The sequence below is a fragment of the Plecotus auritus genome (assembly GCF_963455305.1).
Source record: "Plecotus auritus genome assembly, chromosome: 3".
Taxonomy (NCBI): Eukaryota; Metazoa; Chordata; class Mammalia; order Chiroptera; family Vespertilionidae; genus Plecotus; species Plecotus auritus.
In genome coordinates, this window is record NC_137772.1 from 30,254,851 (window position 1) to 30,268,752 (window position 13,902).

General features: G+C 39.5%; 1 protein-coding gene across 1 annotated transcript in view; it reads right to left on the reverse strand.

Annotated features, from left to right (window-relative positions):
• CDC16 (cell division cycle 16) overlaps nucleotides 1-13,594 on the reverse strand; it is a 38,047-nt gene extending 24,453 nt beyond the window's left edge. Inside the window, exons 1-11 of the mRNA XM_080659154.1 lie at nucleotides 13,359-13,594; nucleotides 10,849-10,903; nucleotides 10,653-10,750; nucleotides 9,223-9,261; nucleotides 8,368-8,508; nucleotides 6,494-6,653; nucleotides 5,186-5,277; nucleotides 4,586-4,719; nucleotides 2,928-3,007; nucleotides 1,592-1,641; nucleotides 656-729 (exon numbers count right to left, since the gene is read on the reverse strand). Coding sequence (XP_080515280.1) covers nucleotides 656-729; nucleotides 1,592-1,641; nucleotides 2,928-3,007; nucleotides 4,586-4,719; nucleotides 5,186-5,277; nucleotides 6,494-6,653; nucleotides 8,368-8,508; nucleotides 9,223-9,261; nucleotides 10,653-10,750; nucleotides 10,849-10,903; nucleotides 13,359-13,406 — 971 coding nt within the window. The 5' untranslated portion in view covers nucleotides 13,407-13,594. The remainder of the gene's footprint in view (nucleotides 1-655; nucleotides 730-1,591; nucleotides 1,642-2,927; nucleotides 3,008-4,585; nucleotides 4,720-5,185; nucleotides 5,278-6,493; nucleotides 6,654-8,367; nucleotides 8,509-9,222; nucleotides 9,262-10,652; nucleotides 10,751-10,848; nucleotides 10,904-13,358) is intronic.
• Nucleotides 13,595-13,902: the final 308 nt, after the last annotated feature.

Genomic DNA, 13,902 nt, shown 5'->3' on the forward strand with positions numbered 1-13,902 from the left:
GTGTCCAAAGTTCACACGTTTTCCCTTAGATCCATTTTCTATTTTGTTTACATGGAGGATATCACAAGTATCATTATATTTTTAATCTTTAGTAATTAATTCTTCACAGACATTTTCCTGTACTTGAATAATTGAATAACACTGGTTAAGTAGCTTGATTGGACTGCATGGAGTTCCTTAAACTAAAACCACAGCAGGTCCTTATATAAGCCAATTCACTATGCCAAGAATTCTGTTTTATAGTCACTTTTACTGATCCTAATCTCACGTAAAGTTTTATGTAACTTCACAACTATTAATAAAAGACATTCTAAAAGTAAGCAGTTAATAGTGTCTCTGTAAATGAAAAACAGAACCTTTCAAACTATTTTATAATGTTCTCTACTATTTCACATTTCTCATTTATAAATAAAAACTTAAATATGTTACAAGTTCCTTGAGAACAAGGTCTACACCACTGATTACTTTTATCTCCCTCATGACATAGTATAAAAGCAAGGTACATAACTAATTCAACTGAACTAAATCTGCCAAAGAAAACATCTTTTCTTTTACACTGCTTTTAAAATACTTTCTATTTATTGCATTAAAGCAGATGAGCAAAAAAATCTCTCTACAGGTTCATTACAGAGTGAGGAAGACAATAAATTCGTACCTGAGATATCTTCTGGCATGTTCATTCTTATGACCAACCATGAGATAATAGCATCCCACTGCAAACCAAGAAACCTACAAAGTTCAAAATTTACCATGACCAAAGATCTGAACTTTGAATTAAAAATATCTAGCAAATTAGGCCAGGGGGTGGATTAGGTGTTCCATCCCATATTCTAGTTCAAGTTAAAAGAGAATCAAATCTTCACAGCTCTTCCTCAAGAGGACTTCAATCACTTTCCTGCAGCACTGAACACAAGACGAGGCTACTGAACACTTCCTATTTCAAACCCACTCTGAGTCCTGGCCTCTCACCTGCACTATGAATCTTCCCTGCCTCTGGTTCCATATTGCTAGCTGACATCTCTTGCACTAGTTTTGCCTCTTTATAAATTATTTTCATACTGGTCTAGGGTGCAAACTGAGACTTAGGCCCTGATTCTTGACTTCTGTCTTTAAGGACACAGTTTCTGGTTCCACTTTCAATTTCTAGGTCTTAGTTCTGATCCATGGCAGTTCACAATGATTCAAATCAGTACACAATCCAGTAAGGTACCTTATATATGCAACATGAGAAAGCTACCAAGCATTTGCTAGCATTACTTATGAGAGGTGGAAGTGTGATTTTGACTTTCAATATTTTATTTTTCTGCATGTTGAGTATTTTTAATAATAAACATATATAATTTCTATAATAAAAAAATAAAGATCTTTGTTTTAAGTTATGTTTCAATACACTAAAAAAATACCTTCATGGATTGAGAAAGTTAATGCTGCTTCTATTATCATAAGCACTAGGAGATTCTGCTCCAACACCTCAAAATAAAACATATTTGGTTACATTTAAATATAAGCTGTCTAAATACTAGTTAAGCATTTTCTTTAAATTCAAGTAAGAAAAAACACTGTAAGAAAAAAATTGTTTATATTTACTTACAGGGTTGCTAGGATATAAATCCACCAATTTATGAGAAAGATAGAAAAGTTCTACATTAGAAAAAAAAAAGAAAATTATTCACATCAAATGAATTTTAAGACATGACTTGCCCTCAGTCATAACTCTTCACAATCATATAAATGTTATTCTCACAGCAATGATTTCATTCTTTTTTTTTTTTTCTTTTTAGAATCAAAATTCATTTACCCAATAAAATACAGAAACTCCAAGGGGTGGATACTATGGCTGTTTTATTCAAACCCTCCCCCTCACTCCCCAGACACAATTCTTTACGTGGTGCCCAACCTATAAGCAGGCACTGAGCACTTGCTGAGTGACTAGAAAACTAGAAGAATGACACATAGTAAAGCACTTCGTGGTCCTTAAGAGATTATTTCAAAGTACCTTACCTATCTTAACAACTCATGTCTCTTACTCCAGGGGCCTATCATGGACCATTTTAAATACCTACAACCAGTTCGGTTGACCAAACTTTCAAGTTTATAATTTCCTCTTGAATAATATGTGTCCTTGGCACGTCACGATGGTGTTTCCTACATGCAGCCTTGAATTCATTAGACCAGGGCAGCTGGAGCATCTGCATCTCCAACAAGATGCTAGGAGATATGATGCTGTCGGTCATAGACCACACTTGAAGTGGCAGGGATTTGGAGTTAGAGTGACTGGCTTTTTCTTTCAACAGGACTCATTCATTATTCAGCCTAAAAGATTTAAAGACGAATACAGTCCAAACACAACTAAATATTTCTAAAATGTTAAGATATGGAAAACCTGAGCAAAAAAATTTGCCTTGCTTCCAACTTCTAAAAAGTTATTGACTTTTGCCATATCAGTTTGCTTAAGAATTTTACAGAAAAAAAAGAGAAAAAAGACAGAACTGCCACTCAACACTTAAACCACAAATTACATTTGAGACAAGGGAGCAGGAAGCAGGGATAAAGAAATAGAGTGTTCTGTTGAGATAATAGAATAGACCAGTGGTCGGCAAACACATTAGTCAACAGAGCCAAGTATCAAAAGTACGATTGAAATTTCTTTTGAGAGCCAAATTTTTTAAACTTAAACTTCTTCTAACGCCACTTCTTCAAAATAGACTCACCCAGGCCGTGGTATTTTGGGGAAGAGCCACACTCAAGGGGCCAAAGAGCCGCATGTGGCTCATGAGCCACAGTTTGCCGACCACAGGAATAGACCATTGGTTGCTTTGATAAGCATTTCTTCTCCCAGTTGTTACTTTTATTATGTTATAACCTATAACTTCAATTACCCAGGACTTGTGAGATAGAATTTCAAGAGTTAACAGAAAAATTCTTACCATTTGCTTTATTCAGCTCCACAAGTGTCCCTATATGTACAGGTAAACAATTTGCATGGAAAGGATCTTTTTCCATTACTCTGAAAGTTAAAGCAACACATTACTACCCCAGAAACAGCACAATACTCATTTATAATTAGTTATGATTAAGTAGTCATTACAGCATTATGTACAATATTGGGGATTATAATTTTTTTACTTTCGTAACACATTATCCTATATAATAAAAAGGTAATATGCAAATTGACCATCACTCCAATACACAAGATGGCCCCCCATGTGTCAAAGATGGCTGCCCCCATGTGGACACAAGATGGCCACAAGATGGTCAGCAGGGGAGGGCAGTTGGGAGGGACCAGGCCTGCAAGGGAGGGCAGTTGGAAGCAATCAGGCCAGCAGGGGAGGGCAGTTGGGAGGGACCAGGCCTGCAAGGGAGGGTAGTTGGGGGCGACCAGGCCGGCAGAGGAGGGCAGTTGGGGGTGACCAGGCCTGCAGGAGATGGCAGTTGGGGTGATCAGGCCGGCAGAGGAGGGCAGTTAGGGGCAACCAGGCCTGCAGGGGAGGGCAGTTGCGGGGGGAACAGGCCTGCAGGGGAGGGCAGTTGGGGGCAACCAGGCCAGCAGGTGAGAGCAGTTAGGGGCGAGCAGGCTGGCAGGGGAGGGCAGTTAGGGGCGACCAGGCCGGCAGGGGAGGGCAGTTAGGGGCAACCAGGCTGGCAGGGGAGGGCAGTTAGGGGCAACCAGGCTGGCAGGGGAGGGCAGTTAGGGGTGACCAGGCCGGCAGGGGAGGGCAGTTAGGGGCAATTGGGCCAGCAGGGGAGCAGTTAGGTGTCGATCAGGCTGGCAGGGGAGTGGTTAGGGGGTGATCATGCTGGCAGGCAGAAGCGGTTAGGAGCAAGCAGGCAAGCAGGCAGGTGAGCGGTTGGGAGCCAGCGGTCCTGGATTGTGAGAGGGATGTCCGACTGCCCGTTTAGCCCTGATCCCACTAGGATCGGGCCAAAACGGGCAGTTGGACATCCCTCAAGGGGTCCCAGATTGGAGAGGGTGCAGGCTCGACTGAGGTGTATGAGTTTCATGCACCGGGCCTCTAGTTAGGTTATAAGTGAAAAGGAAAATTCCAATTTGGAATGAAAATAAATATCGCATACATTTACTTTAAATCAATAGAACTATAACATTAAATAAGTAGTCCAATTATTTAGAAGGATCAAAAACAATGTGAAATATAATAGATACAAGTATTTATCAATTAAAATTTTTGTGAATTCAAGGATTTATGCAACCCTAAAGATCCACTAAAAATGGTATGTGTGATTTAGTAAAGGACAAGTTTGAACTATGTACACTGGAAAACTTGTAAGATGGGTTGGCTAGTCAGTGAGCCTGACTGAACACTAGTACCTCTTGGATTTTATTAGTCTCTAACAAAGAAGAGATTCATAAAACTAGCCAGAATGGTATTTTCAAACTTGCAGACTATCAAAGACTGAAATGAGGGACAAGTATACTCCCCAGTTAATGAAATAATCTTCTTTGGTATTCTGCAAAGTAGTAAAGGCAACTTAATTACCATCAATTAGTTCAAGATTACTCAGAAAGCATGCCCCATGCATATCTTAGATGAAATGTTCCTAAACAAAAATAAGGAGATATACTTACACAGAAGTAAGCTTGTAGCACATTTTAAAATCACAGTTATAATAATGTCTTTCAGCTAAAGATACTACCACATCCAGATTCTCTTGCAAACCATCTACAGACTCGGGGATGATAGTTTCACTTGGTTTATTATACTGAAACAGAGGAAGGTAAATGTAAACTCAATGAGCTATACCAAGTCAAAAGGCAGATTCAATCTGACTCAAGTGTTTAAAGGATTTACATAAGGACACGTGTGAGCCTCTGGAAACATTTTTAACTTCAAGACTCATCAGTACTCCTCCCAATGAGCTTAATTTTATCACAGAATTCCATACAGGAAGTATTTTACAAAGTAGAAGTTCAGGGCGCATAAGAAAAAAATCCTCATTTTCATGCAACATCATTCCATTTATCTGGTAGTTCAATCTTTTAGTATAAGAAGTCCCTGGGAGGAAGACATATTTTTTGAAGCTTTTTAAGAAATCTAAATCTATTTTTGCAAATGTGCTAGATTAATAAAAATTTCTAAAAATTTAACTAGTAAAAGAATAGAGGCCAAATTGAATGAAAGAAATAAGATACTCGCATAATGCAAATACTAACTGTGTTTTTACTTACCTTTTTTAATTTGTTCTCAAATAGAAAACGTAGCAATTCTTGTTCTTCAGTACAGAGCTTATTAAGAGGTAGTGATTCAAGGAGTTCTTTTTCTTAAAAACATTGAGAAAAAAATGCCATCACAATATTTATGGGGGCGGGGAGAGTCAGCAATGAAAAATATTCTTCTATAGTTCTTGGTCTAAATAAGTCAAACTCAAAAAAGAAAATAACAAGATCAAAATGTACTAGAGAAAGCTAAGACAGTGGTTCAGGCCCAGGTGATGAGGACTACCTGGAGGGCCATGCTACCACCAGGCCATTTCCCAGCCCCAGCACTACTGCACTTTGCGTGGACAATTCTCTGTGGTGTTGGCTGTCCTATGCGCCACAGGAGATTCAGCAGGCTCTCTGGCCTCTACCCACTAGCACTCAGCAGCAACCTCCCTCCTCCCTCCCCATCCCCAAGTTATGTCAATCAAAAATGTCCCCAGATACTGCTCAATGTCCCCTAGGAGGCAAAATCACCCTGTTTGAGAACCACTGCACTAGGCTAAAATATGTTTGAATCTCATTAATATAACATCCCCATTTTCTCTCTGTTTCCCTTGCTTATCCACCTCACATCGCTGCCGATGCTCTAGGTCAGTGATTTTCAACCTTTTTCATCTCATGGCACATACAATCTAACTACTAAAATTCTGCGGCACACCAAAAAATATATTTTTTTGCCAATCTGACAACAAAAAAAAAAATAGGTAACTTTTGATTCATTACACCAAACGGCTATTGTGTTTGCTGGCTGTTGTCATTTTCTTATTTGACAATCTAAGGAGAAGAGGACTAAATAGGTATTACTTTAGAATTTTTCTTGAGGTACACTGGTTGAAAATCGCTGCTCTAGGTCAATGGTTCTTGGCCCTTATTGTGCCTTAGGATCATTTGGAAACCTTAAACCATGCCAGAGCCTCCCCACCAGAGATTCTGATTCAACTGGTCTGGAGTTGGGACCTGTACACTGAGGTTTTTAAAGCTCCTTGGGAATTTAAATGCAGTCAGGTTGAGAGCCACGTAATCAGATACTGAAATCTTGTTTATATTTCTCAAATCACTTCTCAAAAATATGGTCTCATCACATCACAATCCCTAAAGATTCTAACTGCAACAGGAACTGCCCAGTATTGTATTCTGTAATGCACTTCATATTTGAAGACACTAAGGAAGTTAATAGGTCTATTTAAATCTAAATCTGTACAGAGCCTGCTGTTGACTCAGATTTCAGGAGGAAAAACACACAAAAAGAATATCAATTGTGCTAAACATACAAACCTTCTTGGGCTGTCAACATGTGGTGTGATGTCAAAAGATCAAATGCTTCAAAACAATAGACATCGAGCTTCAAAGCTTCTTTATAGCTATAGGTAGCTAGGGTTCGGTTATCTAGAGCATCATAGATTTTCCCTCGTAAAAGACAAATAGAACTCTTTATCTGTTGGAAAAATATAAGTCACATACTAAGCCAATAATTTTAAACTTAATTTACCAAAAATTTTATATAATCTGAAGGCCAAGGACTTTTTTTTAATTTAAAAGGATTTTTCCACCCCACTGTCAGACATAGTATAAACAGAAACATGAAGGCAGATAAAACTTCTCTAATCCATCTTCCCTAGGCTCTCCTCACTTCAGCACTTCTTTACAGTGAACATGTCACTCTACTTTTTTCATTACCTGTTTTTCTCAAATAGAGTAAGGATTTCGAGACGGCAAACAGCACACATACTGAATCAAACTTTAACAGTTTGATAGGTAGGTCTCAATGAAAGGATCTTAGTAACTATTAGAAAACTGGCAGCAATGTAGCATAGTGGTTAGGAGCATGGCTTTCTGGAACTGAACAGACCTGAGTTCAAATTCTAGTTCTGACAATTAGTGACCTTGGACAAGTGATGTAACCGCTCTTGGCCTCAGTTTCCTTTTCTCATCTAAATTACAGGGCTCTGTGAAGAGGAGAGGTGATAGTCTCTGTAGAGCTAGCACATGGTAAGGTGCTTACACAGTAGTTACCTCACTATCATCATTAACAAGAGAATGTAAAAATCTGATTGATGTTCCAAACTCTGAATCTCAAGAAACACATAACTGAGCTTAAAGGCTAAAACTGGTACAGGGCTGAAGAATATTCATTATAAAATCAAAATTTAAAAAACACTGGAGCACCTTATGAGAGAATCTTAGACTTATGCAGTATCCAATAAGTTATTTTTAAACAAGTACTATAATAATACATTACAAATAAATCATGTATTTCTTAGCAGATAAGTTAATGGATAAGAAGTCCAAAGATAATAATAATACCAAGCTCCCTCACAAATGCATTTCTTAGCAGAAAAATGAATGTGCACTTCTTAGTACATAAAATATACAAACAGTACAAAAGAGAGAGAAACACCTAAAAATGTACAGTATTCCTACATTTTTGAGGTGACTTACAAGTTCCTTATTAACAATAACTGGAAAAATGGGGAAAGTGATGGGTAATGGCTACACAGTCCAGGGTTTCTTTCTGAAGTAACAATGTTCTATAGTTGCTGTGGTGAGGGTTGTACAGCTCTGTGAATATACTAAAAGCCAAGCAACTGTACATTTTAAATGAATGAATTGCATGGCATATGGGTTATTTATCAAGAAAGCTGTTAATTAAAAAAAAAGGAGTAACAGTCCAGATTAGTAATCTGAATGTAGATGTCATCTAGATTACATACTTTCTGCCAGCAAGGAATTTGCAATTTCATGCAGATAGAAAGTATACAAACTGAAATACACAAATATCATAAATAAAAACACCAAACCACCCCCTAGAAAGAAACAACCTATGGTAATCAAAGTTTCTTGGGAGTAGATACAAACACTGTTAAAACTCAGTAAGGGTAAAGACTATGCCACCTGTGTGGAGTGGTTTAAGGCATCAAACGGAAGGAAGATCTCAAATCAGCCTAGTTCAGATTCAAGCATCTGAGAACATAATTATTGCTTCCAACTGATGACTCAAAAATGTCTCAAAATCATTTTGAATTTCAGTGGGCAAATTAAGTAGGCAACCAACATATTTTAACACAGTTATACTCAAGTAAAATAAAATAATTTATGCTCGCTAATTCTTACTGATGTTACTGAAGCATGCTTATTATAGTATTACTTACTGAGGACTGTGACATTTCCCAGTCATTGGGGGTGTCTTTCAAGCCACTTTCATCCTTTAAATACTTCTCAAATAATCGTTTGTTGATAGGCTCCTCCATATCAAGAATATCGAGAGCCTGCTGATGCTCTTTCGCAGCATACTATGTAGAAAACAGAAATACCGTTCGTCAGCCATGACTTCAAACACTAGATTTAGACACAAATACTGCAGATTTCATGAATTTTTTTTAGAAAGAGACTATGGGAGAGAAACACCAATTGCTGCCTCTTCTATGTGCCCCGACCAGGATGGAACCTGCATATTAGGTATGTGCCCTGACTGGGAATCAAACCCACAACCTTTTAGTGTACGAAATGACACTCCAACCAACTGAACCACCTGACCAGGGCAATACTATAGATTTTAAAAGGTTAATGAATATTATACCCACTCATTACTTAAATTGAAAAGTGTCTAGCGGCCCAACCAGTGTGCTCAGTGGTTGAGAGTCGACCCATGAACCAGGAGGTCACAGTTCGATTCCTGGTCAGTGCACATGCCTGGGTTTCGGGCAAGAGGCAGCCAATCAATGATTCTCTCTCATCATTGATGCTTCTATCTCTCTCTCCCTTTCCTGTCCTCTCTGAAATCAATAAAAACATATAAAAAAATTTAATGTCTAAAGTGGAATTTTCTTCATGCATGTGGAGAATCAATATTTTATAGCAAACAATATTAAAGAAAAGAACATTTCCTCAAAAAAGACTAATCTGCCAAACTCCATCATAAAAATTCTTACACATATGTGAGAGATGCATAACATTCACATAATTAAAATTTTACCAAATAAAAAGAAAACTGAGAGGATACTTACATGGCATCTAGCTGCAAGGTAGCGGCAAGATTCATACAACTAGAAAAGAAATTAATCTATTAAAATAGTGGTCAAGGTAATGTGCATCTTCACTCTAAAAGAAAACTATGAGGATGAAATAAAGCTAGTTTCGCCGAAACCGGTTTGGCTCAGTGGATAGAGCGTCGGCCTGCGGACTGAAGGGTCCCAGGTTCGATTCCGGTCAAGGGCATGTACCTTGGTTGCGGGCATGTCCCCGGTGGGGGGTGTGCAGGAGGCAGCTGATCGATGTTTCTCTCTCATCGATGTTTCTAACTCTCTATCCCTCTCCCTTCCTCTCTGTAAAAAATCAATAAAATATATTTAAAAAAAAAAAAAAAAAGCTAGTTTCATAATTTCTCCTTTTACTCTTGTAGAGAAAAAAAATCCAGTCTTTTTTAACCCATACACATCATAAACCTACTGTTTACTAGGCACCGAGGATTCAAAAAGGAGTAAGGGCCTGCCCTCTGGGAGGTTACAGCAGGGGAGACATAAACACAGCACAGTTTCTTTCACAACGGAAAGAGGGCATAAAAAGTACTTGCCACCTGAAGAAGAAAACATCTGCAGGGGAGAAGGTCAGTGAAGAGTTACTCAGCATTCTAGGCACTGAGTCTGAATAATCGCCACTAGTACAAGGTAGTACAAGTATTCAGCACGTGTTACATGTACTGATGGTGGTAGGAGGTTAGAAGTAGACTGGTGAGAAATCATAAAGGATTATGATTTAATTAATGCGTCCGATTTTATCCTGAACAGGGGTCCTCAAACTTTTTAAACAGGGGGCCAGTTCACTGTCCCTCAGACCGTTGGAGGGCCGGACTATAGTTTTTAAAAAAAACTATGAACAAATTCCTATGCGCACTGCGGGCCCAGGACGAGTCGGCTGCTAAGCAGGACAGGCATCGGCACCCGGCAGGCGGATAAATGTCCTCGGTGGGCCGCATATGGCCCGCGGGCCGTAGTTTGAGGACCCCTGCAGTGTAGGAAATGGGAAATCACTGAACGATATTGTCAGTGGTACCATCAGATTTGTGTTTCAGGAAGACCCACTGTGAGAGTTTAAAAAATTAACTGGAGACAGGGAAGGTGGGGAGTGGGAAAGATGTTACTGGAGAAGAGAGACAAGAGAAGAGACAAAAACAACAAACCAGACAAATTAAAGGCCTGACATGTATGAGTGGTCACAAGGTAGAAAGGACTATCCATAATTTCAGAGCTATTTTAGAAAACAGAATATTCAAAACTTGGTGACTAGAGGTGGGAAGGAAAAACAAAGTGACTGAGATTAGGAATAGCAAAATTAAATCCTTTTAAATAATTTTTACATAAAACAAACACCTACGATACTAATTTAAGGATAGTCTTAAAAAGCTCTGAAAAGCTTTAACGTTCATACAATCACTTACTTTATCTAGTTTTCGTGACCGAAGTGCATGAGCTGCTCTATGATACTGTGCTGTCAGGTAAAGACATTGAGCCAACCAATAAATGTCCTGGGGTTCCTCTGGAGGGAAAAATTATTTAATTGGTCAGAGGTACAAGGTAAAATAGAAAGATTTTTAAAGATAGAGAAATTTAAAACAATTAGGATTTGTCACTTACCATGAGAGAGTGAAGCTACTTTATCTGCCCAAAATAGAGCACTTTGATACTGTTGCTGTATAAGAAAAAAGCGATAATTTCCATTATTTCAACTTTTAAACAAATATCTAATATTATTAGAATGTGGTATTTTTTTACATGTAGTAGGAGTCTATCAATTATATCTTTATCTTATATCTCAGCTAGGTAAGTTTCAGTTCAATGATATAATAAAAAATTATTGTAAGATCATTATATTTACAGTTCAACAAGGCAGTTTTTAAAAATAAACTTATTCACTGCAAAAATGTATCAGCAGGAACTAGCCTAAAAACAGAGATATAGATCAATGGGCTAGAATAGAGAGCCCAGAAATAAATCCTCACTTATATGGTCAATTAATCTATGACAAAGGAGGCAAGGATATACAATGGGGTAAAGATGGTCTCTTTAATAAGTGGTACTAGGAAAAATGAAGACACATGCAAAAAAAAAAACACAACAAAAAACAGAGAGAGAGAGACGTTGGACCACACACAAAAATAAACTCAAAATAGATTAAAGACTTAAGCTTAAGACCTAAAACCATAAAACTTCTAGAAGAAAACATAGGCAGTAAACTCTGACATCACTCTTAGCAATATCTTTTTAGATATATCTTGGGTAAGGGCAACAAAAGGAAAAATAAACAAAATTCAACTGCATCAAAATAAAGTGTTTGCAGTGAAGGAAACTATCAACAAAACGAAAAGACGACCTACTGAATGGGAAAAAGTATTCACAAGTGACTCATCTAATAAGGTGTTAATATCCAAAATAATCTAAGGAACTCATACAACTTAACACCCAAAACACAAACAATCCAATTTAAAAAATGGGCAGAAAACTTGAATGAACATTTCTCCAAAGAGGACATACAGATGCCCAATATACATGAAAAGATGCTTAATATCACTAATCATCAGGGAAATGCCAATTAAAATAAAAATGAGATATCACCTCACACCTGTCAGAATGGATATCATCAATAAATCAACAAATAAGTGCTGGTGAGAATGTGGATAAGAAGGGAACCCTTGTACACTGTTGGTGGGATTACAAATTGGTGCAGCCACTATGAAAAACTATATGGAGTTTCCTTAAAAAATGAAAAACAGAACTACCCTATGACCCAGCAATTCTGCTTCTGGCCAAGCCCTGGGTATTTATCCAAAGAAAACCAAAACATTAATTCAAAAAGTTACATGCACCCCTATGGTCATTTCAGGATACTCACAACAGCCAAGATATGGAAGTAACCTCGTGTACATGAGTAGATGAGAGCACAAAGAAGATATGGTGTGTGTGTGTGGGGGGGGGGGGGGAGAAAGGAGTGTCCCAAAAAAATTTGCAACAACATGTATGAACCTAGATGGTTAAGTGAAATAAGTCAGATAGAGAAAGGCAAATATGGTATGATTTTACTAATAAATGGAATCTAAAAAACAAAAACAGAACCTTCGAAATACAGAACAAGCTGATAGTTGTCAAAGGAGGGGGCTAAGGGGATGGAAAAGAATCGTTTTAAAAACAGAAAAAAATTATGAGCAGGTATCTAAAATAGTAGGAAATTTAAGTGATTATTTTGCAGTATCTAGTCATTAGCAATAGTTCTCAATTTTTCTACAATCCTTGCCTCAGTCCTCCTGGATTCAAATTAGGAACTCAGTTGCCCAAGTGGGAGGAGGAATGCTAATAGATGATTACAAATATGCTCAATGTTAGGTGTCCCAAGGGTGGCAGCCAGGCCTGTCTCATTTCTCACAACATCCCCAGCGCCAAAGAAAAGTGCTCAGGAAGCATGTGTTCAACTGACATTCGGTAAACCAAAATAGAGCCCTCCAAAGTACTGCGAACATTTGGCAGCATGATTTCACAACCAATCCTGAACGTCTCACATTGAACATGCTTTCCTCTCCCTTGGTTTCCAATTTATTGGGAGAGCATACATTTTACTAAAACTTAAGTGACATCCTATTTTAAACTGATGCTGCTGATTCTGGAGACACTTCTTTCTCAAACACTGCTTGCTGTTCACTGGAGGGCCGTGCCGGGAACACAGATGTAGTTTACAGTGCTCATTTGAGGCAACAGGCTTGTTTGTATCTTTATTCGCTTAAATTCGGCCAAATAAGAATGACAACGTCTCACAAAATTTCTATTAGCTAGCTAAATTAAGAGGCCACCCTGCAACTTTCCTCCTAAAAATAGTTCTTCAATTTCCACTCAACAGAAGTCTGCATTGAGCACCTACTGTGTGCCCAGGAGTTAGGCCGGCAGCAGAAAGGACCTCAGGTACCTGTAAGGCTCACCCTGAGTTTAGGGGGCTTTCATTTTCAGTGTTTCTCGTCCTCTCGGCTGCAGAGACGGCCCAGGCCCGGCCGAGCCCTGCACCACCAAACCCCAAACCGCAGTTCCCCCGGAGGAAAAGAGCTGGGGCGGGCTCCCCTCACGACTCCCGCGGCCCGCGCTCCCTGAGTCGGTCCGCCCACCTGGTCCAGGTACTGCCGAACACGCTTCCGCAGCCGCTCCAGGTTCATGGCCGCGCTGCCGGGAGTCCGGACGAGCGCCCTCCACCGCGCACCTTCCTTCCCGCTGCTCGCTGAGCACACCCGAATCCCAGCCCCGAGCTTGCGATTGCCCTAATCCCGGCAGAACTGACAGAATCCGCGCTGCAGCCGCCGAGCTTCTTCCGCTCCGGGCCAGGCCTCTCCCGGAAGTCCTCCGCAAATATGTCCCCTCCGGCGCCAGAAACTGGCGTCGCGCTGTTTGGTTCCGAGGGGCTCTCTTAGCCGTGGGTGGCCCGGGATTTGTGGGAGACCTGGGTGCCTTTTCTCTGCGACTGGAGTGCCCTAGCACGTGCAGCCCATTTACATGTACCTGCATCGTTCACTCAGTAACTCGTTATCGGTGGGGCGCGGGCACCCAGGGTCCAGGCCTGGGTTTGAGTTCAGCCCCGTTTCACTGGTGTTGGGTAAGTTCCTTGGTTCCAAAGGTGCCGCGTTTTTTCTCACGTGGAAAATTAATGATACCCAC